The sequence below is a fragment of the Carcharhinus amblyrhynchos genome, chromosome 10 (assembly GCF_965287045.1).
Source record: "Carcharhinus amblyrhynchos chromosome 10, sCarAmb.v2.hapA, whole genome shotgun sequence".
Taxonomy (NCBI): domain Eukaryota; kingdom Metazoa; phylum Chordata; class Chondrichthyes; order Carcharhiniformes; family Carcharhinidae; genus Carcharhinus; species Carcharhinus amblyrhynchos.
In genome coordinates, this window is record NC_137333.1 from 88,783,185 (window position 1) to 88,809,834 (window position 26,650).

The 26,650-nt window shown below is 41.7% G+C and overlaps 1 protein-coding gene across 3 annotated transcripts in view; it reads left to right on the forward strand.

Annotated features, from left to right (window-relative positions):
* dnajb13 (DnaJ heat shock protein family (Hsp40) member B13) overlaps positions 1-26,650 on the forward strand; it is a 43,058-nt gene that overhangs the window by 15,445 nt on the left and 963 nt on the right. For 2 of the 3 annotated variants that reach the window (XM_080197959.1, XM_080197960.1), the window contains 4 exons: positions 6,041-6,195; positions 8,514-8,627; positions 14,928-15,041; positions 21,457-21,533. In XM_080197959.1, the coding sequence (XP_080054085.1) occupies positions 6,041-6,195; positions 8,514-8,627; positions 14,928-15,041; positions 21,457-21,533 (460 nt within the window). The remainder of the gene's footprint in view (positions 1-6,040; positions 6,196-8,513; positions 8,628-14,927; positions 15,042-21,456; positions 21,534-26,650) is intronic. The other variant, XM_080197961.1, reaches the window with a different exon arrangement.

Sequence of the window (26,650 nt, forward strand, 5' to 3'; positions counted from 1 at the left end):
TCTGTATTCTTTTATCCCTCACTTTTTATTCCCTGAGCTAGAGAGAGATTTTAGAGATCAGATACCCAGTCTAAAAGCAAGAGATAGAGGAAAAGATTGAACACAGTCCCACTGACATCTAGGCTTAGGCCTATGTTTCCTCTGGGTGCTCCAGTTTCCTCCTACACTCCAAAGATGTGCAGGTTAGGTTGATTGGCTATGCTAAATTGCCAATTAGTGTCAGGGCAATTAGCAGAGTAAATAAGTGGGGTTACAGGGATAGGGATTGGGTAGATTGTCGACAGTGCAGATTTAATGGGTTGAATAGCACCTTCTGCAATTTAGGAATTCTAAGAATGAATATTGAGGCAAGTTCTAGAAACAGTTCTAGAAGATAAAATAAATTGTAATTTATTCTTTAAGTAGGGGGTGGCATAGTGGTTAGCACTGCTGTTTCACAGTGCCAGCAATCCAGGTTTGATTCCCACTTTGAGTGACTGTGTGAAGTTTGTCCATTCTTTCTGTGTCTGTGTGGGTTTCTTCCGGGTGCTCCAGTTTCTTTCCACAGTCCAAAGATGAGCAGGTTAGATGAATTGACCATGTCAAATTGCCCCTTAATGTCCAAAGATACACAGGTTAGGTGGATTAGCCATAGTAAATGCACAGGGTCACAGGGATAGTGCGGAGTGTGGGCCTGGGTAAGATGCCCTTTTAAAGTCAGTGCAGACTCGATGGTCCAAATGGCCTCCTTCTGCACTATAAGAATTCTATTCTATGGTGCAGAATGAAAAAGAGCATTGGACCTATACAACATCTTTTGTTCCTGGACTGTGTACAATTTATCATATATTTAACCCACCCACTCAGTCACTGCACAAAAGGGAAAACCTACAAAAAGATAAAGTTCTCTGATATTTTGTCTTGATTCTGAAAGGCAATCATGTGGAACTCCAGTACATTGACCTGACAACATACATCATTCATCTCTAACCAGTTGGATTCTATGTGTTAGATTGCCCAATCAGCTGAGGAATAATTGTGTTTTATTCAGAATTTGATATTCTTATGACCCACAATTCTATTCTTCACCAGGTTTTCTGGAATTGAGCCAGTTTCAGGTTGACAACCTCCCCTGTCATCAAAATGTGAATGAAGCAGCATTTCCTCCAGATAAATATTTCATTGTCCACCTCACTATAAATTCTGCTCCATCTTTGCAAAGCTCTCAAAACCCAAGATGATTCTTCCATCCCTTAGCACCATTCCTTCATTCGTTTTATCCATTTTCTCCCTTCTGTAAAGTGCCATAAATGTGTCCTCAACATTAAAAGTACTATTTAAATAAAAGTTGTTATTACTGCCAATCTAAGTCAAACCTATCCACTTATGTGTCACCTTGCCTGCCATATGATGCCATGCACTCAGTGGTGAACTAATTTGATAATTGGAATTCACTTTGAATTGGAATTCAAGAATAAAAAGGATGCAGATCTTTGTTGAGACAATGCTGATGGAAACTGTCGTAGGTAAGATGCCAGTTCCATTCAGAGTGCGTCATCTCCCTGGGTGATGCCATGACATTAAATAACTCTTCTAACAAATGAGAGACTTCATTTTTTTTTCCCCTTTGTTGAGGTGAGCAATGTTAAGAATTTCTTTTTCACTTTTGATTTCCGGTTAGAATGTGACAGAGTAATGTTCACTTTACTCTGCCCCGTCGATGTGCCTAACCTCAATTTCAGAAAGTCAGCCTCTGCACCCATGTTAATGGGAGAAATTTAATGCCCTCCCCTCAGGAGAATTTGGAAACAAACAGCATTTAATCGGGCTACATGGTGTGTGTGAGAACTCCACCCCTTTCCTGCCTCTACCCCAATCAAGTCTGAGTAAGCCTAATTAAAACTCACTTAAGGGCCTGATCCCACCTCTGTTGGTATTGAAGAACAGTGGGTGGGGCAGTCACCATGCTGGGAGCCTGAAAATCAAAACTCTTTGTGTTTGCTAAAGGCTCCCAGGGAGGAGGTCTCATGTTATCAGGTACTTAGTGCCTGATTGGTAAATTGTGCATTGATTTGGTTGATTTCATTTATTATTGTCACATGTGTGAACATATAGTGAAAAGTATTGTTTCTTGTGCGCTATACAGACAAAACATACCATTCATAGAGAAGGAAATAAGACAGTGCAGAATGTAGTGTTACAGTCATAATCCAAAATCTTAGTTAATGTTCTGGGGACCTGGGTTTGAATCCCACCACGGCAGATGGTGGAATTTGTATTTAATAAAACATATCTGCAATTACGAATCTACTGATGATCATAAACCCATTGTTGATTGTCGGAAAAACAGGAAAGGAAATCTGCCGTCCTTACCTGGTCTGGCCTGCATGTGACTCCAGAGCCACAGCAATGTGGTTGACTCAACTGCCCTCTGGCAACTAAGGATGGGCAATAAATGCTGGCCAGCCAGTAGCATCCGTGTCCAACAAATGAATAAAAAATACATCAGGACACCCAGAACCCATACCACCGGTTTCTGCAATCCTCCTCCAGTTAAATGGGACAGCTACCACTGCTCTTCAGTGAAGCTAAAGGCAATATACTCTCGGGGGTGGGATTTCTGCCCTTGGGGTCCGTGATTCCAGAGAAGTCCTGCTGCTGGCCACTTAAATGCCTGACTAACATGTAATATAGCCAGCCTTCCTCAAAGAGGGTGAGGCGGGGCTCTCGGTGGCTCTCCAGCTGGCAGGTAAAATCCCAGTCATCTGAATTATGTTCCACTAATGTCTCCGTTTCCCATTCAGACTATTCTTGTGGCTTCATTAAAGTGAAATAGCCAATTTAGTGTTCAATTATGGACATTTTTTAAAAATCAATTTCTGTGTTGAAAATTCCCAGAACACAACGTTAGGTGGCACAGTAGTTAGCACTGCTGCCTCAGCACCAGGGCGCCAAGCTTGATTCCTGATTTGGGTCACTTTCTGTGTGGAGTTTGCACGTTCTCCATGTGTCTGTTTGGGTTTCCTTCAGGTGTTCTGGTTTCCTCCCATAATCTGAAAGACGTGCTGGTTAGGTGCACTGGCCATGCTAAATTCTCTCTCAGTGTACCTGAACATTTGCTGGAGTGTGGCGACTAGGGGATTTTCATTGCAGTGTTAATGTAAGCCTACTTGTGACACCAATGAATAAACTTAATCTTAAAATTTAAATGAAAAGTTGCTACAACTTCAAATGGAAATATTTCCAGAATCCGCCATGGCATTTCAGAGTCATAGAATCCTACAGTGCAGAAAGAGGCCGTTTGGCTCAGCGAGTCTGCACCGACCACAATCCCACCAGGTCCTATCCCCATAACCCCATACATTTACCCCAGATAGTCCCCCTGACACTACGGAGCAATGTAGTATGGCCAATCCACCTAACCTATACATCTTTGGACTGTGGGAGGAAACTGGAACTCCTGGAGGAAACCCACACAGATGCAGGGAGAATGTGCAAACTCCACACAGACAGTGACATAAGCCAGGAATCAAACCTGGATCCCTGGCGCTGTGAGTTAGTTAACCTTCCTAGTTTTATGGTCTGGTAAGTAGAAAACAATGGTGGGAACTTGACTTGCCTCACCTGGTTTTTGCCTATTTCTAATACAGTAGACATTTCCAAGCATTGGTCCTGCTGGATACTGGAAATGTCTGTCCAAAAATAAACGAAATATTGCAATACATAGCATTTTCTCTCTGAACTACCATAGCAGCATTACATGCATGGAATACTAATACTCTTAATTCAGCTTGCCTGACAATTCAATTTTTTAAAGCACGAAGTTGGTGCTTTGCTGTGTTATTAACATTGCCTGATTCCAATTATTGGATAATTAAAGTTTTTAAGTGCTTAAAAATGACTGGATTATCAGATGTGTATAGTAAATACCCAGCATAGCCAGGGCTGAGGAGACATATTAAAACTGGAAGTGTAGTGCAGGGAGATAATTTATTGGGAGCTCAGTTTGAAAAAAAGGTTCTATTTCAATAAATTCACACCTGTCAGGCAGGCAGAAATTCTGTCCCACGATGCTTTTAGCAGCCAGTGGGAAATACTCACCTTGAAGGTTTGATATTTTAGAAATTCTATTTATAAACAATTTGTTTTGCACCTTGAAGTAAAACTCTGAAAATGTTAACACTGAACATAATGTAAACGCTTAGAATTTAGTATTTTCCCAGTTGAGTATAGGGTGAGAGGAACATCATCATGATTATGCAGATCATGCACTACTGACATTGATAAATCTTCTGAGATCCAGCCTCCTTAAATATTTAGAGTGAAGTCCCAGTATATCATCTCTTCTCCTCTTCTCAGGCAGTACCTCAGAGTGGAGGATGAATTATTACTTCCACATTAACAGTGACTGCTCAGCTGACTGAGGAATCCAAAGCATGACACAGTCTCTGTCATACGTGGGGCAGATGGTGGTTGGAGGAGTGGGTGGGTGGGGTGCCCAGGTTGCCACGCACTCCTTTTGCAGTCAATTTTTGGCTTCAGCTTGCTTTTGGCAATGAAACACAAGGTGTTCAGCTCCTTCCTGAATGCTTTTCCTCCACTTCAGGTGGTCTTGGGCAAAATATTTCCAGGTGTCAGTGGGGATGTTACACTTTTCAAGGAGGCTTTGAGGGTATTTTTGAAACATTTCCTTCACTTTCCTGGGGCTTGCTTGCTGTGTTGAATTTCCAAGTAGAGTGCTTGTTTTGGGAGTCCCGTGCCAAGTATGTGCATATTGTGACCTACCCTGCGGAGCTGTTCCATGGTGGTCAATGCTTCGATGTTGCAAGAACATTGATGTTGGTGTGCCTATCCTGCCAGTGTATTTGCAGGCTCTTGTGAAGGCATGCTGATGGTACTTCTCCAAGGTTTTTGAGGTGCTAGCTGTACATAGTCCACATACCTGAGTCATATAGAATAGCAGGAATCACATCACTACTGCGCTATAGAACTTGATGCCAGCTCTCAGGTTCTGGTTTCAAACATTCTGGAGTGAAGTTTCTCTTCCCACCCACAATGTGCATTGTGGCGGAGGGCAGACCCTGCAAAGGTCCATTGACCTTGGGCAAGCTCTTCTCGTTTTGGGGCAGGCACATCCAGAAAATCCCACCCTCAGTTCTCAGGCAACCTAGGGCTGTGCTGGCACACTGGAGGTGGTGTTGAACCTCATCGTCGATGTCTTCTTTCAAGGTATGAAAAGTGGCCCATATTGTCCAAGGCCTGTGGATTTTGATAACCAAGTGGCAATGCTGTGTGACAGGGGCAGATTGGTAGAGGATCCTTGTCTTATGGGTGTTTAGAGTAAGGCCGCGCTTTTGTACGCCTCCATGAAGATGTTGGAGCTCAGCCTCTGAGTATGTGCAGATGCAAATATTGTCTGTTGTTCAGTGATGGAGTTGGGACGTTCTTGAACCTGGTCTGCAGGTAGCAGAAGTTGATCAGTTACCCATTTGTTTTGCGGTTTAGGTCCACTCCAGCAGGGAGCTTGCTAAGGGTAAAATAGAGCATTGTGATGAGAAGGATCAAGAAGAGCGTCGGTGTGATGACATAGCGTAGCTTGACCTCAGCCTGAACGTTAATCAGGTTTGTGGTAGATCTGTCAGTCAGGATCAAGGCTTGCATGGCATCGTGGATGAGGGAGAGGATGATTAACTTTGGGAGCAGCTGAAATGGAGGAGGACACTTCTTAATCCACTGCAGTGTTGAAGGCCTTTGTGATGTCAAAGAAGGCCAAGTACAAGGGTTGGTACTGTACCCTGCAGTTCTTTTATATTTGCAGCACAGTGAAAATCATATCAATTTTGCCCCTTAGTGGGCAGAATCCACACTGGGACTCTGGGAGGAGTCAGCCAAAAAGTGCAAAAAACAATATAGCAAGCTGAATTATTTTTACATACAATTGGAAGGTGAAGTGAATTTTGCAAGAAACTCACTAAAAAGGAACATACAAAAATGTGATGAATACATCCAGTGCATTGCCACAGTTGTCTATTACTGAAAATCACCACACTTTACTCTGCAGATTTTTTTGATGTGAAAGGAGACATAAGCCTGGGATTTGGAGGGCTCCAGGGGCGAGGAATTCAGAAACAAGATCCCCCTATTGAAAAGGAACTATATTTGTCTTTAGAAGACTTGTTTCATGGATGTTTGAAGAAGATCAAAATCTCACGTAGGGTAAGTTACTATTATTTCACTGAGCTACTATGAATATTATAGTTTTTTAAAATCTTTTTACATAGATTGAGATTGGAAAATTGAAGGGGACGGAATCCGGTGAATTGAACTATAGCACTCTGACTACTGTCTGAATAAGATAAACTAACTCAGAATTGATCTGAAATTTAGCCTCAGACCTCCTGGCATGTATGACCTAGTATTGCAGTAGGTGGAACATTTATTCACTGAATCATTGAGAGGAAGGTTTTTTTAATGAATAATGAAAGAAAAATTATAATGTGAACATTAAATTATTATCACCAGAAACTAAAATGTTGCAGTTGTTACATGTGATGCTGGCACACATTGATGCCCTCCATTCATCTTTGCCAAGGAATATCATGACAGATGTACATTACCAACAGACCAGGTTCCAGGACTTGGCTGTGCACTTCCCAGCACTGTCCAGAGGGGAGCATTTAGGATTTGAAACTCAGGGCATTTTTCATGTCTTCTCTAACAGATTAAAGGTTGATTCCCATTAACAGCTTGGTGGAGATCAGCAGACATTCCAGGCAGCTTTTAACAAGCGAACAAACCCAGTATCTATATTTCCAGCCATTTGATAAGCAGAAAACCAACAAAAAATTTACTAACATTTACTACATCCTCCAAGGACAACATTGTATTGTATATAGGTCTAAAAAAGATGGATTTAACTTTAAAAGGCAAATTTAAATTTATGACTAAATTGATTACACGTCTGACTTTTCATGGGAACAAAAAGGGTCTGCAGCTGAACCGAGGGTGCACTGGTTCCTTGATTCTGGAAGTCCATGATCCCAGCACTCATTTTCGCCAGAGAGGTGGAACAGGTGTGAGTGGTTGTTTGCACATCTGTGGTTTATGGGAGCAGTTACAATTGCAAAGTCAGCTGCATTTAAACAGATCCAATTTTCATCAGTGGAATGTTCAAAACGCAACTCATGGGCTTTAGACCTTTGAAGAGCAGACCTAAAGCTGCTAGAGTTATTCAGAGAGGTCACCCTTCGGGAGTGGTTCAGGGACTCCTTTGAGATAGGTAAGGTGCCCTGTGAGAAAAATAAAGTGCAGTTTAAGAAAGATAAGATTCCCTTTGAGATGAGTAAGAATAGATGTGAATGTTTGTAAAAATTGGATAAGCTCTGAAAAGTTGTCAAAATTATCAAAGCATTTAAATCTTTCACCCTTTATTTTGAAAAGCAATCTGCAGTTTAAAAAATATCAGTTTTTGCTATTTCACCCTGTCTGTTGACATAGGCTCTGAGGATTATATTGTAGGATTAGTGCTGCATGACTGATTTCACAACCTATCATTATTACAGTCAATTCACAGTTTGATTGATAGCTCCACGTGGTTAGAAAGTCTTTGCTGTGGACTGTGAATACAAATGTTGTTTTCATAAGGAATTAAGTACTTGAATGAATGTTGCTTTTATAATGGATTAAATCGTTGAAGAAATTAAAATGTACAGAATAGATTTTTATGAATGTGTTTTTTAAAGTAGTCTTCAATAAACACTTCTTATTTAATCTCAGCATGGTCCCTGGAGTCTACCATTGTGCATATTGGGTGATTTGACATGGAAGCTGTAAAAGCAAAAGGTGGTGGGTAAGAGTCTTGGATTGGCATGAATTGGCACTAAGTTGGATGAGGGGCAATAAAGGACCATGGGGTTGATTAGGGACATAGGTAGGCATGTAGGGTATGAAGAGCCATGGAGGTGGGTTGAAGGATGTAGGTTAATATGAGGAGCCACAGAGGGAAGGGTGGGGTACATGAGTTTGCATGGAGAGATTCAGAGGATGTGAGAATTGAGGTCTTGAGAGTTGCTTTTTATTTGTTCTTTTTCTTATCAATCCCAGAGCACTGAGACAAATCTTTCACTTAGGCCTTTCCCACAACCAGCAGCCCCTGTGGCTGCCTCCAATCTCTTTCTGTAGGCAGGGGGCCTGACATCTGTTAACACGTGCCCCCGCTGAACACAAATTAGAATAATCAAGGAATTTCTCCAAAAATTGGGCTTGCTGAGTTGGGAATTTTTCTAACTCTGCACTCCCAACTCCAGAGCAAAGGTTCAGTCGACAGCATTATTTTGTTAATGCCTTTGATGCACGAAGAAGATCAAAATCTCATGCAGCATGTGATGTAATTATACAGGCTACTAAGAATATTACAGTTATATTTTTATCTTATTGTGATTGGAAATCTGTAGGAGAATGGATCCAGTGAGTCTAACTGTTTAGTACAAAGTTTTTAATGACAATTTCTCCATTCCATTTTTTTTAAAAATCAGACTATGAATGAAGATGGTCATACTTCAAGCATTAAGGATAAGATTCTGACTATTCAAGTTAAACAAGGCTGGAAAGCAGGAACCAAAATCACATTCCCAAGGGAAGGAGATCAGGTACAGTTTATGTAATCTCTACTCTTAATTTAATCCTTGGAACTAGGTATTATCCTGTTAAATCTACATTGCACCACCCCCCCCCCCCACAAGATCTTTATATCTTTTTGAATGTCTTGTACCCAGAACTGCTCACAGTACTTTTGGTGTGGTCTAACGAGGGCTTTGTATAGCTGAAGCACGAGTATGACATCTTTGTATTCTAGTCCTGTGGATATAAAGCTCGCATTCTGTTAGCCTTTTACCATCTATTCATGACATTTTAATAACCCGTATAGCTGGACCTCATGTACCCTGTGCTATGCCTTTTTGCTTGTTATTGATTGATGGGGTTGTGAGGAAGCAGCCATGCTGTTGGGGACACTGCTTACTGCTTCTGCTGTCATTGCTTTGGTTCAGCACTTTCATCGCTTTACAAGTGAGTAGACTACAAACAACGAGTGACACGATTAAAGCCCCTAATATTTAATCTGTCAATGACCTGGGATTAATCCCATCCAGGCTGAAAGAGGACTCTTCACATTTTCACCAATGGCAGTTGTCATCTGCCTCTCTAAGGGAGAGCAGGGGTTTGCAGTCAGATCCTTCTTGCCCACCATTTGAGCTTCCACCAAGTCGTGGACTCCTGTTGTGACAGCCTATGTTGTAGCTATGTTCCTGGACTAGGCTACATTTACCAAGGTTGACTTCAGAGTATTGATGCCCTGGGAGCTGACTCTATGCAAGTGGGAGGATGACTCACCATATTTTCAGCAATGGTGGTGAATCTCCTTGACAAGCCTTCCAATATTTGATATAAGTGTTTGTACAAACCAAGCAGTCTTCTTTTCATTGCTAGTCCCCTGAAGTGTACACCTCTGTCATCCTCAGACGAGGTAGGAGAGCACGTTCTCCTCCAATGAGCTGTCTTCTGATTTCTTTTTGCCACAAGTACCTACTGCAGCAGAAGTTGCACAGTTTTAGTGAACCTTAGAATACCTTTTTTAAAGTAAATGCATTTTTAGCAATGTTTTCTCTTACACCCACACACAGTCAACTCTTGAGTCCTTCAAGGGTCGATTTTTGGTTCCCCTCCTTTCTCATAATTACTGCCCTTCAGGGACATGGTCAACAGGCATTAGGCCCCTTCCAGATTTGTATGGTAACCCCAAGTTTCACCTGTCTACCCGCCCTTGGTTTCCCAATCTCTCTATACCGTCAGTCCAATATCACAGCTCTATATAGATCAAAATTTACTCCACAGATTTACTCAAAGCCTTGGCATTCTGTTTGATTCCAACCTGAGCTGCATCCAAAAATTCCTGTCCATCAGCAAGACTGCCTCCACCTCCAAACAGCATTCACCTCAGCCTCATTTAAACTGTTATTCACTCTGGAATTATTACTTCAACACTTTCTTGCTTTCCGTCCTCCATTTTCTGTTAATTTAATGTTTAAATCCTAGTTATCCATAACCTTCTCTCCAATACGTTTCACTCACGCATTGGCTGGAATTTTACTGACCTGCCCGCCACGGCAATTGGAGCAGGTGAGGGATGGATAATGGGCAGGTCTATTGACCTCGAGTGGGATTTTACCATCTTGGGATGAGCGAGGCCATAAAATCCCAGCCATTATCCCACCTCTGCGATCTACACACGCTGCTCCCAGTAAATTAAATGTTTTCCTTATTTTTTAAAGTGCTCCATTGCTTCATCCCATGCTACATTCACAGCCTCCTCTGCTGTAACTTCAATTATCCTTCATTCTCCTGACTGCCTTCTGCTGCCAGTTTCCATCGCTCTGCTCCACCGTTGGTGGCAGGGTCTTCAGCTAGGATTTATTCTCTCGAAATTCTCCCTGAACCTTTTAGCTTCTCTCTTTCTCGTCATCTTTGAAGTTTCAAAACTCTTACTTTCAATCAAGCTTTTGATCACATTTTCCAGCTCTTTCACCATAGCTCACCAATAACTATATTTGTTATATCTATTATTTTTTTCCTCACTGTAAATCCTCTTGGAATGTTTTTGGCATTAAAGGTATGAAAAATGGCCTTTATTTTTGTCTTTCATCTACCAGATACTCCATTTAAAAAAAATATTGTTTTTGGCTTGTGTCTGCAGTTCCTTAAGTGTCGAAAAACAAAAGGAAGCTGAATAAAAGATGTCACGTTCATTGCAAAATATTTAACACAAAGACACATCATTCTGGCAACTCTTTGCTGCCCTCTGTGAATTTATACTGTGCACTCAGTATTGCTTATAGGATTCACAAGCACTTTAATCAGGACCAGATATAATCTATATAAATTTATATTCTTAATTTTTTTATACTTTCAAGATTAACAATTTGTTTATCAATTAAATGTCTATTCATAAGCTTTTGCTTAAACTAATCCATTCTGTCTCAGTTTATTAATTTATAATTTGTCACAACCAGATGATAATGCAATCGAAGTGGAAGGAGTGTTTTTTTTCAGCCTTGAGGGGTGTACGTCAATTTCTAAAACTGTTTATTCGAGTGGTTGCTAACTGTGAAGCCTGCTACATCTGTCTTGACTACTAAGCTTGAGATTCTACTTGATATTCATCCTTAGTACGCACTTGCCTACCCTGTCATGTGTTTGAGTTTTGTGTTACCTGACATTCATATTCATCTGATATGTGCTAGCTGTAATGAGCTGCAGCAACTCCTGGTTCTTATTTCTTGTGCTGAGTCATGCTTAATTACAAATTTTTATGAATTTGACATGTTGCTTCTCTTGTCCCTTCTCCCTCTGCTTCTCTGTCCCCCTCCTTGCCTTTGTGGCCCTAAATGTTTATGCCATGAGTTTATTTCAGGTTTTGGCAGGCGATATCAGTGACATCTCACATTTTCAGTATACTTTCTGTATTAATGAATTCACTCAGGCTCTGTACACCCAGAGCAAAGCCTACATTATTTTCCTCATGCATACAGCAAAGTAGACAGGACAGCACCTGAAATTGCAGCATCTACTTCTTTCCCAAGGTGCAAGGTTTCATAGATTATATCTTCATTGCCTTGCATACACCCCAAACCCGCCTGCCATTTTTATTAATCGAAAGAATTCCACCCCCTCATTATCCATCTGGTTTGTGACCACAATCAGTGCATTATGCAGGGTTATACCTTGCGGCAGCCGCGATACAGTCTCCATGTGCCAGTCCTTAGGCCTGCCTTTTTGTTTTATTTATTCATGGGATGTGCTGCTGGTTAGACCATCATTTATTGCCCATTCCTAATTGCACTTAAGAAGGTGATGATGAGCTGTCTTCTTAAACCGCTGCAGCCCATGTCGTGTAGGAACACCCACAGAACTGTTAGGGAAGGAGTTCCAAGATTTTGACCCAGTGACAGTAAAACAAAGCCAAACATTTCCAAGCCAGGATGGTGTGTGGTTTGGAGGGGAACATTAAGGTGGTGGTATTCCCATGTGTCTGCCATCCTTGTCCTTCTAGATGGTAACGGTCGTGGATTTGAAAAGTGCCATCTACGCACCCATTTTTTGGGTGAACTCCCACATGCAATCATATGCCATTGGTGCAAAAAAAGGGGTAAAGAGTAATTCATGCAAGCAGTGGAAGTGGACAGAGTGTATTCTCACCAGGAAACTGGCTGCTGACTGCAAAGGATGCTATTGCACATGCGCCTTGATCTCTCAGTATACTATGTACAAGTGTACATGGTATACTGGGAGATATGTCACTTCCATCCCCCTGCGCACCCTCCTGCCCTGGACATCACCCTGCTTGAGCACTAGCCTCCCTGGCCAATCACTGCCCCAATATCTTCCCCCTTACACCCTGGCCAATCGCTGTTGCTGGGTCAAAATCTTGGAATTCCCTTTGTTATTGCACTGTGCAACACAGGATCTGCAGCGGTCTGAGAATATGGCTCACCACCACCTCTCCAAGGGCATTGAGGGATTGGCAATAAATACTGTTCTGGCCATCGGCACCTGCATCACATGATAGAACTTAAAAAGCAAAGACCTATTATTACCACTACCTGGGCAGTGAAAGGAGAATCATTAAGAAGACTTGACTAGCAGTACATATAGCTGTTGGTGATGCAAAATGTATAGGGTAAGGTCAAAGTAAGAAGAAAATTGTGAAGAAGCGCATTCCCTCCAGGGTTGCAATCACCACTGATTTGCCACGGTTCTGAAAGATTGGGTGGAGTTTTACCAGCTCACTCTGCTCATTAATCATAGAAACCCAATAGTGCAGAAGGAGGCCATTCAGCCCATCGAGCCTGCACCAGGAACAATCCATCCAGGCCCTATACTTGTAACCCTACATATTTATCCTGTTAATCCCCTTGACACTAAGAGGCAATTTAGCAGAACGAATCCATCTAACCTACACATTTTTGGACTGTGGGAGGAAACATGAGCACCCAAAAGGAAACCCACACAGACATGAGGAGAATGTGCAGATAGTCACAGACAGACAGTGACCTGAGGCCAGAATTGAACCCGGCTAACCACTGTGCCACTATGCCACCCCAACGGGCGGAGCGAGCCAGTAAAATTGCATGACAGCCGAGAAGTCAAGATCACACATGATTTCTTGGCTCTTCTGGGGCTGAAGAGTAGGTTCGTAAATTTGCTGATGACACCAAGATTGGTGGAGTAGTGGATGAGGTGGAGGGCTCTTGTAGGCTGCAAAGAGACATTGATAGGATGCAGAGCTGGGCAGAAAAGTGGCAGACGGAGTTTAACCCTGATAAGTGTGAGGTGATTCATTTTGGTAGGACAAACTTGAATGCGGATTACAGGGTCAATGACAGGGTTCTGAGGAATGTGGAGGAACAGAGAGATTTTGGGGTGTATATCCACAGATCTCTGAAGGTTGCCACTCAAGTGGATAGAGCTGTGAAGAAGTCTTATAGTGTGTTAGCGTTTATTAACAGGGGGTTTGAGTTTAAGAGCCGTGGGGTTATGCTGCACTGTACCAGTCCTTGGTGAGACCACATTTGGAATATTGTGTGCAGTTCTGGTCACCTCACTATAAGAAGGAGAGAGTGCAGAGGAGATTTACCAGGATGCTGCCTGGTTTGGAGGGTAAGTCTTATGAGGAAAGGTTGAGGGAGCTGGGGCTTTTCTCTTTAGAGTGGAGGAGAATGAGAGGCGACTTAATTGAAGTTTATAAGATGATGAGGGTGATAGATAGAGTGGACATGCGGAGACTATTTCCTTGGGTGGATGTAGCTGTTACTAGGGGGCATAACTTTAAGGTTCATGGTGGGAGATATAGGAGGGATATCCTCGGTAGATTCCTCACTCAGAGAGTGGTTGGGGTGTGGAATGCACTGCCAGCTGTGATAGTGGAGTCGGACACTTTAGGAACTTTCAAGTGGTTATTGGAGAGGCACATGGAGCACACCAGAATGATAGGGAGTGGGATAGCTTGATCTTGGGTTTGAACATGGCTCGGCACAACATCGAGGGCCGAAGGGCCTGTACTGTTCTATGTTTCTATGTCTACGTTTCAACCTGATTTCTGGCGAAGTCAGCCTCTTGCTGGAAATGGACGAGGGGCTGAATAAATTATGGCAATGTATTCTATTGATTTCATTCTCATTATTTAATGAGCCTGGCACTCAATTGTCTGGGCTCGCTTGTCTTTACGGCCTCTCTGGGAGGGATTCTCTCCAGCGAGGAAAACACTTGCTCTCCATGAACAGGGAACATTTGTGTTGGCCTTGCCAGTGGAACTGGAGCCCATTGAGGCTTTCTTGGGAGGCTGAGGGCATGGGGGGTGCCCCTTGAGCAGTGCCAGCCTAGCAGTGTCACCCTGACACCTTGGCATTGCCAGCCTGGCACCTCAGCAATGTCCAATGGGTGGGGCCTAAGGATGCAGGGCCTATGAGGGTGGGCTTTTATGTGTGGGGCTTATAGGGGCAGTGCATGAAGGGGCGGCCTAATCGGGGAGGGAGGGGTGCTGCTGTGCACTCTGCATTGCGATCAAATTGAGGTGGGGGATATGGGCAGCTCTGCATCGTGATTAGTTCGATGGGGGAGGGGATGGTGGAATTGGTCTGGGGGGCAGAGGCGGGTGATATTTCCAGGCAGTGTGGGGCTTGCAGTTGGCTGCTATCTCTTTCCAAGCAGATTATTCAACAGCATAATCTATACCGATACGAGTTGTAGTGGACCTTATGATTAAAGATGTTGATCAAAGACACATGCAATGTTCTTAGAGTAGAAGAATGGTTGTGACTATGACATTATTAAATATGAAATTTTAATCATATTTTGTGTGGGTTAAATTAATTTACTGCTTTTGATTTATGCAGGGTCCAAATAATATTCCATCAGACATTATATTTATTGTGAAAGAGAAACCACATCAATTCTTCTGTCGAGATGAAAATAATCTAATTTTCTGTGCTCCTATTTCCTTGGCAAAGGTATGTGTAATGTTCAGGTAGATTGCAATGTCAATTCAGGGCCTGCATTAGAAAGGGAGAATAGAACATGTTTTTCTGTTGCAGCATATGCTTAGATGACTTTGATTAGTTTCAGATTTGATTCCTTAGTTTCAGTAAATACGTATCAACAGCATTATTCTAAAAGCCATATCAATCTGTGGGTATTCTGCAGGGCAGACTGGTGTGAAGTTCCTCTACATGGTTAAGATTTTAAATTATGCCTTTTCTTCAGTTCTCACTCCTTGAAAACATTACATTGGGGTGAAATGATTGTTTAGGAGTCCAATGAATGATCAAAAGATAGAATTAGTTTAAAAAAGCATTGACAGAACCAAGAAACCACAGACATGTTCATTTATTTTATTTAAAGACTTTTGGAAAAGTAGGCCTCATCTCGTCAACTTGATTAAATATTTTGAAAGGTTAAAAAAATGAGCTGACTGACAGAAGTCAAGTAGATGTTATATATTTTGATTGTCAAAAATCCTTCGACGAATCCTATAATTAATCAGTGGTTATGTTAATTGTTAATCAGTGCAATGGTTATTGTGGTAACATGGCCCCTTTAAGAGGGCAATCCTTTGAGGGCCACATGATCGAGCTGGACCCTATGGAGAGGGAAGTCGAGCCAATCGGGAGCAAGGGTGAGCATCCTGGGACAGGAAGAAACTTCAGCTGGAGCCAGGGAGAAAAGAATAGATGTGTTTTACGATTCTATCAGACCCTTATCTTGTGTATATATAAAGCTGCAACGAGTCATAGTTATAGAGTCATAGAGGGTTACAGCATGGAAACAGGCCCTTTGGCCCAACTTGTCCATGCCGCCCTTTGTTTTAAAACCCTTAAGCTAATTCCAATTGCCCGCATTTAGCCCATATCCCTCGATATCCATTGTACCCATGTAACTATCTAAATGCTTTTTAAAAGATAAAATTGTACCTGCTTCTACTACCATCTCTGGCAGCTTGTTCCAGACACTCATTACCCTCTGTTTAAAAGTTGCCCCTCTGACCACTTTTGTATCTTTCCCCTCTCACCTTCAACCTATGCCTTCTAGTTTTAGACTTCCCTATCTTTGGGAAAAGATATTGACTATCTAGCTGATCTGTGCCCCTCGTTATTTTATAGACCTCTATAAAATAACCCCTCAGCCTCTGACGCACCAGAGAAAAAAGTTCAGGTCTACCAGCCTCTCCTTATAACTTAATCCATCAAGTCCCAGTAGCATCTTAGTAAATCTTCTCTGCACTCTTTCTAGTTTAATAATATCCTTTCTATAATAGGATGACCAGAATTGCACACAGTATTCCAAATGAGGCCTTACCAATGTCTTGTACCACTTCAACAAGACATTCCAACTCTTGTATTCAATGTTCTAACCAATGAAACCAAGCATGCCGAATGCCTTCTTCATCATTTTATCCACTCTGACTGTGGTAAAGTCGCTTTCGACTTTACCACAATCATGCAATTCAACTTGAGGATTGAGTTAATAGTTCAGAGCATGTAAGTTCAAATCCCACCCCGCACCCCCCCCCCACCCATGACTGTATTAAAATTTGACATCAATTTTAAAAACCTTGAAATAAAAAAGCTTAAGCAACAGTATAAATGACCATGAAGTGACATAATTGTTGTAAAACCCCAACCAATTCATTTAGTATCCATATGTGGTCTGGGCTGTATATGAGTTTAATTTCATATTAACGAGATTGACTCCTATGTGGCTTAGAAAGCCAGATGTATCAAACAATGAATAAAATTCACCACTATTTTTGCAGGACAACTCGGCATCAACTTTGCCAATGATGGTTATATCCCGAAAATAGATTTTAAAAATTCAAACTGCCACACACCTTGATGTTTCCCATGCATGTTTCACATGTCACGGCAGTTGCTTTCCCTATGCCTGTATCGAGCTCTGTATCAAAGGACAAATTGTCGCAGTGGCCCAAGGTGGCAATGGGGTTTTATTTAATGTGATCAGGGTTGGAGACGCAGTACTTGTCCTATGATTCTGGTTTGCTTGATGCTTATAGCCAAAGGGAACAGGTTACAGGCATGGGTAAAACAACCCATGAGTCTTTGCATCTGAGTTGCCATGTGAGCAACTAATGCAGTATTGTCAATGTAGAGGAGTTCTGTGATCAGATTATGCTGTGCTTTTTATCTTTGCTTTCAGCCTTGATAGATTGTAGTGCTTGCAGTATGACCTAATGTCAAGTAGACTCCTTCCATATCTACAGGGAAGTTGAAGGTCAGGAGCCTGGGGAAATAGATATCATGAAGTGGAGATGCCGGCGTTGGAATGGGGTAAACACAGTAAGAAGTCTCACAACACCAGATAAAAGTCCAACAGGTTTATTTGTCAATTAAACCTTGAAATAAACCTATTGGACTTCAACCTGGTGTTGTGAGACTTCTTACTATGAAATAGATATCAAACAGAGTGGGGGTTAGGACACAGCTCTGTTTCATTTCATTGGCCAAAATTTTTAGAAGTTCAGCCATCAAACTATACAGTGCAGCGCGTGTTGTCATGGAAGTAGTAAATGAAACTGAGGAGTTTTGGTCATCAGTCAATTTTTCCCAAAATCTCGTAGAACCCTGCTCTGCTGACAGTGTTGAATACCTTAGTGAGATCTACGGAAGTAAGGTAAAGTTCCCTACATTCCTCTTGTAGCTGGTATGTGGGGAAGAAGATACCCACAGTAGATCTGCAGCACAGAAACAACATTGTCCTACTGGGTACACTCTGCAAGTAGATAAGTCTTTTAAGCATGATTCTAATAAAGTCCTTCCCTGTAACACTAAGGAGTGAGGTACTCTTATAGTTGTTGCACTCTTCTCACTTTTTGCTTTTGAAAAAAGTGATGATTTGGTGTCATGCATCTCCTGTGAAATGGACAAGGAAAAGGTCATAAAGGTGTGACATAGATGGAACTTCTCAATTCCTTGCTGGTCGCCCTTCTGTTTGCTAGGTGGTCTAGGGCCTTCTCACAGTTATGTGATGAGGGTTCTTCATCTAATTTATCCATGACAGGAAAATGGAAGTCTCACAACACAAGGTTAAAGTCTAACAGGTTTATTTGAAATCACAAGCTTTTGGAGTGCTGCCCCTTCATCAGGTGAATGGAGGGTAGGTTTAGAAACACAGCATATTTCCATCTCAGGAAAATGGAAGAGCATCAAGCACAAACTCTGAGATGTCAACTCACGTGAGTACAGTTCACGATAGTGTTCAGAGGGCTATTTGTTTACTTCTGTCGGTGAGCACTTCATCATCTGTTGGTTTCAAGGGAACAATTTTGGTGGGGGCAGGCCCAAGTGCCCTCTTGATCCCTTTGTATAGAGCTAATAGAACAGTTTGGATTTCTTGACATAAGATTTGCAGTGTTTATTTGCACAGTATTTCCTTGTCTTTTGTATGGCTGTCATGGCTACTTTTAGGTTGCGCATGTCATCTCCCTGTGGCTATCCTTTTAACCCAGATGTACTTATGCACCAACTCTGTATTCCAGCATCTCAGTCAAATAAAATTTCTATGACTCCCTAGGTGCTGAGGAACATTCCAAATAATGAGAAGCTATTCAGCCTGAGTGACTTCAACACATATGCTGGAGCAGAAAGTGATTCATAGCCAATGTGCCACAGTTGTCATGGGGTGGGCAAGGTGCATGATAATAGACAACATCTTCTGGAGCTTTGTGCCCTAAATGAGCATTTCCAGGGCAGATATTGCCACAAACTATCATGTGACACCCAAGCCCTGGACATTGGCACCACCTAGACCTTATCTAAAGGTGGCCCAGCAAACTAAGCAACATGAAAGACATTACAACTGGCTCATACATTGTCCTCTCTGATTTCCACAATCCATTTCCAGAAAGCAATTGTTGGATATTGGTCAGGATCAGAAACTCTGACTGATTTTCCATTGTTAAATAAAATTTGCTTTTGCCTAAAGATGCTGAAGTGAACTGAAATATCCCACCATTACCTCAGTTGAAGTTAGCTACTTCAGTACAATTCATTGATTCACTGTCAAATTTCCTTGATCTACTTGGTTGAGTACCATAACGCCTTATATCATACTCAATTTCAAACATTGCTATCCTCATAAGCTAGAAATAACTCTTTGCAATATTAGCAGATGAACTATTAATAATTTTCCTATATTTACTATTTCAGACATAAATCCATTGAAGCTATTTGGAATACAATTAAATAATCCAAAATAAAATTTGTAATTAAGTGACACTGTGGCACAGTGATTAGCATTGCTGCCTCACAGTTCCAGCGACCCGGATTCAATTCTGGCTTTGGGTGACTCTCTGTGTGGAGCTAGTACATTTTCCCCCGTGTCTGTGTGGGTTTCCTTAGGGTATTCTAGTTTCCTCCCACACCCCAAAGATGTGCAGGTTAGGTGGATTAGCCATGCTAAATTGCCCCTTAGTACACCAAGATATATAGGTCAGTTGGACTAGCCATGGGAAATATGTGGGGTTTCAGGGATAGGGTGGGAGAGAGGGCCTTAGGTAAGATACACTGTCATAGAGTCAGTGCAGACTCAATGGGCCAAATGGCCTTTTTTGCACTGTACAGATTCTATGATTCTGTTCTATGATTCTGTTCTATGATTCTATTCTATGATTCTCTGCTGGTGGCTTCTAGAATTAAGTTGAATCTCATCTGCACTCGAGCCTCTGTGTGATTTAGCTCAAGAACTCAGCATTTAGGAAATCATCGGAGCGCACTCAATATCCTGCCATTTAATAGTGAAGTCCATGAATGCATTAATGTTGTGTATTTTGTGATTTATGGAAATATTTTTGCACCCTTCTCATGATCATTTGTACACCTTGTTAATAAGAGATAATAAACAATACAGATTAGGAAAGCCGGAAGCCCTGATTCAATGTAAGAAGTCTCACAACACCAAGTTAAAGTCCAACAGGTTTATTTGGTAGCACAAGGTTTCGGAGTGTCGCTCCTTCTTCAGGTGAGTGAGGAGTTGTGTTCACAAACAGGGCATATATAGACACAAACTCAATTTATAAGATAGTGGTTGGAATGTGAGTTTTTACAGGTAATCAAGTCTTGAAGGTACAGAAAATATGAGTGGAGAGAAGGTTAAGCACAGGTTAAAGAGGTGTGTATTTTCTCCATCCAGGACAGTTAGTGAGATTTTGCAAGGCCAGGCAAGTCATGGGGGTTACAGATTGTGTGACATGAACCCAAGATCCCAGATGAGGCTGTCCTCATGTGTCCAAAACTTGGTTATCAGTTTCTGCTCAGCGATTCTGTGTTGTCGTCTATTGTGAAGGCTGCCTTGGAGAACGCTTACCTGAAGATCAGAGGCTGAATGCCCGTGATTGCTGAAGTGTTACCCCACAGGAAGAGAACACTCCTGCCTGGTGATTGTCGAGCAGTGTTGATTCATCCGTTGTCATGGCCTAGCTAATGCACCATGCCTTGGGACATTCTTTCCTGCAGCGTATCAGGTAGACAACATTGGCTGAGTTGCAAGAATATTTACCATGTACCTAGTGGATGGTGTTTTCATTTGATATGATGGCATCCGTGTCAATGATCCAGCACGTCTTGCAGAGGTTGAGGCAGGGTTTTGTGGTGTCATGGTCATGATTCTCCTGAAGGCTGGGTAGTTTGCTTGGACACTCTGAGATTGTGCAGTTGTTTGAAGGCAAGAAGTAAGGGTGTGGGGATGGCCTTGGCGAGAATTTTGCTTTCATCGATGACATATTGAAGATTCCAGAGATGATGTCGTAGCTTCTCCGTTCCGGGGAGCTACTGGATGACGAAGGGTACTCTGTCTGCCGTGTCCCATGGCCTTGCGTCACTGTCTGTGTGGAGTTTGCACATTCTTCCCGTGTCTGCATGGATTCCTCCAGTGCTCCAGTTTCCTCCCACGGTCCAAAAATGTGTGGGTTAGGTTGATTGGCTATGCTAAATTGACCCCAGTGTCAGGGGGATTAGCATTGTAAATGTGTGGGGTTACAGGAATAGAGTCTGGGTGGAATTGTGGTCAGCGCAGACTCAATGGGCCGAATGGCCTTCTTCTGCACTCTAGGGATTTTATGATTCTATGAACCAGGACTGTTAGCCAGCAACCCTGCTGGAAAACACACATGGATAAATGTTGGATGAAGACAAAATCGAGCTCAGTCTGTCAAGGCTTACTGACAAGACATACACGCAAAGATTTGTTTAAGGCACTGGAAATCTGTGAATAGCCATGGAACTATGAGTGAAAAGCAACCCCCAAATTTATCAAACTGTCAAAAAAAATCTGAAACTAAAGAATGCATGTTTTCAATTTTTAGAGATTTTGTACAATTCACGTTTTAATATTTAATGGTTATTTTGATTTCAGGCTCTAACAGGTTATACTGTGCAAATTGAGACACTTGATGGTAGATTTCTCAGCATCCCAATCAATGACATTGTTCAGTGAGTATCCATAAGCTATTTTCATGATTTTTACTGTGAGCAGAAATCCAAAAGCTTTTCCTCTGATTGCTCAGCTAGGTGGTAGGGAACACTGTGCAATCATCAGTGAACATCCCCACTTCTGATGTTATGATGTAAGGAAAGCCATTGATGCAGCTGAAGATGGTTGAGCCTAGGATATTACCACAAACAACTTCTCCATTGAAGTGCTGGCATTGGGATAATTGGCCTACAAAACACAACCATCTTCTTTGTGTTAGGCATGACTCCCACCAAGTGGAGATTTTTGCACCATTTTCTCACGGATCTCAATTTTGCTAAGGGTACTTAATACCACACTTAGTCAAATGCTGCCTTGATATCAAGATCAGTCGATCTCATTTCACAGCTGGATTCAGCTCTTTTATGTGTTTTTGGATCAAAACGATAATGAGGTCACACTAGCGGACCCAAATGGAGCATAAGTGAGCAGGTGTTGCTGAATAAAGGCCATTTGATAGCATTGTTGACATCATTTTCCATCACTTTGCTCATGATTGAGAGTAAACTGATAGGGGGATAATTGGCCATGTGTGTGAACAGACGTTTTTGGGTAAGTGCTAGTGTTGAAGCAAAACTAGAACAACTTGAATAGGGGTGTGGATTGTTCTCCAAGTCTTCAGTACAGCACTGGGATTTTGTCAGTCTGCCTGTTTGTAAATTGAAAACAAGCTATGCTTTCAGTTTCAATCGCTGTTTGTTGATGTAATGTTAAGTACAACCATTATAACGTATTATTTTTTGACTGCTTCCAAAACCTATCACTGTCATAGTGAGGAATGTAATTTCACTGTTTGATTAACAGCTCAAGAGGTTATTAAAGGATTAGCTGTCTTCGATGCAGGGTTATGAGTACAAATATTCCTGCCATTTGGGGTTCGTTTTCTTGAGTTCCAAGCTAAAGAGTGCAACCTTCCCAGAATTGCACAGTGTGTTGGATCAGGTGAGAGAAGTTGTGTGAAAGTTGTTGTATTCACAGCAGCCTTTTCTCACCTGATTCAACGGCATTCTGTACAATTTCAGAATGTATGGAAATCAGGTTCACACCCTTCTGAGGTGTAAACCTCATCACATCACCAGCAGGTGGCGGGGGAAGATCTCAAACTGAGATCTCACTGGTGCAAATCCTGCTTTTGGCTGCTGACAAGATTTCATGGCCATTATAGGATTTGTGCCAGAGGCCAGCAGAGTCGCTAGATTGTGCCCAAGGTGCCTAAATAATTACTCATTATCCTTATTTGGGAAACTTGGAATGCAGGGAAGAGTAACTCAGGGTTTTAAAAAGTTTATTTTTACTATAAATATCAAAGGTTGTTACTCAGTTTCAGCAATTTCCATTGCAGATCAGAAATAAATAATAGCTCAAGTATTAGACCTATTCATTCTGAGACTTTGTGTCATTTGTTCTTTGATTTATGATTAATATTGGTCCACTTGCTGTACTCAGTCAAACTAGAAACTCAAGAGCTATCTTGGCAGGACATTCTGAAGCGGGAGGGCGAGCAGCCAGTGGTCATAATACACATTGGTACAAATGACATAGATAAAACAAGGAATGAGGTCCTAGAAGCAGAATATAAGGAGCTATGAAGAAAGTTAAGAAATCAGACCTCAAAGGTAGTGATCTCAGGATTATTACCGGTGCCACATGCTAGTCAGAGTAGAAATGACAGGATATATCAGATAAATAAGTGGCTGAAGAGGTGGTGTCAGGGGAAGATTCCTGGGGCATTGGGACCGGTTTTGGGGGAAGTGGGACCTGTACAAATTGGACGAGTTATTCCTGGGCAGGACTGGGACTGGTGTCCTAGGGGGAGTGCTAGAGCAGTTGGAGAGAGTTTAAACTAATATGCCAGGGGGATGGGAACCTATGTAAGGAGTCCAAAAAGGAGGGAGCAAGAACAAAATGCAGGGAGAAGGTTCCAATTACATCAAAAATCAGGAAAAAAGTTAAAAGGAAGGAGAACTCAGGAGATGTTATTAATGGAAGTATTAGAATTCATAAAGAAGGTACAAAAAAAAGCATTAGAGTACTTTATCTGAATACTCAGCGCATTTGAAACAAGGTAAATGAATTGACAGCGTAAATCATTGTGAATGAGTATGATTTGGTGGCCATTACAGAGACATGACTGCTGGAAGGTCACGACTGGGAGTTGAATATCTAGAGGTATCAAACTGTTTGGAGGGACCGACAGGAAGCTAAGAGAGATGGTGTAGCTCTGATATTTAAGGATGACATCAGGGTGGTAGTGAGAGATGATGGGGGTTCTATGGAAAAAAAGGTTGAATCCATTTGGGTAGAAATTAGGAACAGTAAGGGGAAAAAGTCACTGATGGGCATAGTCTATCGTTCACAAAATAATGACATCATGGTGGGGCAAGAAATAAACAAAGAAATAACTGCATGTAAAAATAGTACAGCAATTATCACAGGGGATTTTAATCTACATATCAATTGGTCAAACCAGGTCGGTCAAAGCAGCCTTGAGGAGGAGTTCATAGAAAGTATCTGTGATAGCTTCCTTGATCAATATGTAATGGAACCGACAAGGGAGCAAGCTATCCCAGATCTGTTCTTGTGTAATGAGATGGGAATAATTAATGATCTTGCAGTTAGGGATCCTCTTGGAAAAAGCGATCACAGTATGGTTGAATTTAAAATACAGATGGAGCATGAGAAGATAAAATCTAATACCAGTGTCTTGTGCTTAAACATGGGAGACAACAAAGGATGAGGGAAGAGTTGGCTAAGATAGACTGGGAGCAAAAACTTTATGGTGGGACAATTGAGGAACAGTGGAGGACTTTCAAAGCGATCTTTCATAGTGCTCAGCAACAGTATATATCATTGATAAGGAAGAACCATAGAAAAAGAGATAATCGGCCATGGATATCTGAGGAAATAAAGGAGGGAATCAAGTTGAAAAAAAATGCTTACAAAGTGGCAAAGATTAGTGGGAACGGAGAGGATTAGGAAATCTTTAAATGTCAACAGAAAGCCACGAGAAAAGCTATAAAGAAAAGTAAGATGGATTATGAGAGTGAACTAGCTCAGAATATAAAAACAGATAGCAAAGGTTTCTACAAATATATAAAAGAAAAAGAATGGCTAAAGTAAACATTGCTCCTTTAGAGCATGAGAAGGGGAATGTAATGACTGGAAATGAGAAAATGGCTGAGGCATTAAACAGTTTGAGTCAGCCTTCACAGTGGAAGACACAAATAACATGCCAAAAATTGATGACAGGAAGACTATGGCAGGCGAGAACCTAGAAACTATCATTATCACAAAAGAGGTAGTGTTAGGCAAGTTAATGGGAGCTAAAGGTAGACAAGTCTCCTGGTCCCGATGGAATGCATCCCTAAGGAATGGCGGGAGAAATAGCAAATGCAATAGTGGTAATTTACCAAAATTCGCTGGACTCTGCGGTTGTTCCCACAGATTGGAAAATAGCAAATGTGACGCCACTGTTTAAAAAAGGCTTGTAACAATAGGCCGGTTAGCTTAACTTCTGTAGTAGGGAAAGTGTTTGAATCTATCATCAAGGAAGAAATAGTGAAACATCTGGATATTTTTGTCCCATTGGTAAGACGCAGCATGGGTTCATGAAGGAAGATCATGTTTGACTAATTTGGTGGAATTCTTTGAGAACACTACATGTGCAGTGGACAGTGGGAACCTGTGGATGTGGTGTATCTGGATTTCCAGAAGACATTTGACAATTTGCTGCACCAAAGACTGTTACATAAGATAAAGATGCATGGTGTTATGGGTAATGTATTAGCATGGATAGAGGATTGGTTAACTAACAGAAAGCAAAAAGTAGGGGTGAATGGGTATTTTTCTGGTTGGCGATCAGTGACTAGTTGTGTGCCTCAAGGATCAGTGTTGAGACCACAATTGTTTACGATTTACATAGATGATTTGGAGTTGGGGACCAAGTGTAGTGTCTCAAAAATTCGCAGATGACACTAAGATGGATGGCAGAACAAAGTATGCAAAGGACACTGAAAGTTTGCAAAGGGATATAGATAGTCTAAGTGAGTGGACGAGGGTCTGGCAGATGGAGTACAATGTTGGTAAATGTGAGGTCATCCATTTTGGTAGGAATAACAGCAAAATGGACTATTACTTAAATGGTAAAAAATTGCAGCATGCTGTGTGCAGAGGGACTTGGGTATCCTTGTGCAGGAATCTCAAGGAGTTGGTTTGCGGGTGCAGCAAGTAATTAAGAAGGCAAATGGAATTTTGTCCCTCATTGCTAGAGGGATGGCGTTTAAAAACAGCAAGGTTATGTTGCAGCTATATAGTGTGTTGATGAGGCCACACCTGGAGTACTGTGTACAGTTTTGGTCTTCTTACTTGAGAAAGGATATACTGGCACTGGAGGAAATACAGAGGAGATTCACAGGTTGATTCTGGAGTTGAGAGGGTTGGCTTATGAGGAGAGACTGAGTAGACTGGCGCTATACTCATTGGAATTCAGAAGAATGAGGGGAGATTTTATAGAAACATATAAGACTATGAAGGGAATATATAACATAGAAGCAGGGAAGTTGTTTCCACTGGTGGGTGAAACTAGAACTAGGGGACATAACCTCAAAATAAGGGGAATAAGATTTAGGACTGAGTTGAAGAGGAACTTTTTCACACAAAGTTTGTGAATCTGTGGAATTCCCTGCTCAGTAAAGCAGTTGAGGCTATCTCATTGAATGTTTTTTAAGGGAAGGATAGATAAATTTTTGAACAGTAAGGGTTATGGTGAGCAGGCGGCTAAGTGGAGTTGAGTCCACAAAAAAGGTCAGCCGTGATTTTATTGAATGGCGGAGCAGGCTCGAGGGGTCAGATGACTTCTGCTCCTAGTTTTCATGTTCTTTTGAAAGCAAAAAGTAGTTGGGGGTGATCTTAGCAAAAAAATTCTTTGAGCATGAAAATGGAAGAGAATCATGCCCATTTTTTTCACTAGGGAAATATTCAAATCTTATGCCAAGTGTGATTCTCACCAGGAGGGAGGAGTCTATTCACGCCAGGAAACCGGATACTGACTGCTAGAGGGTGTCATTGCACATGTGCA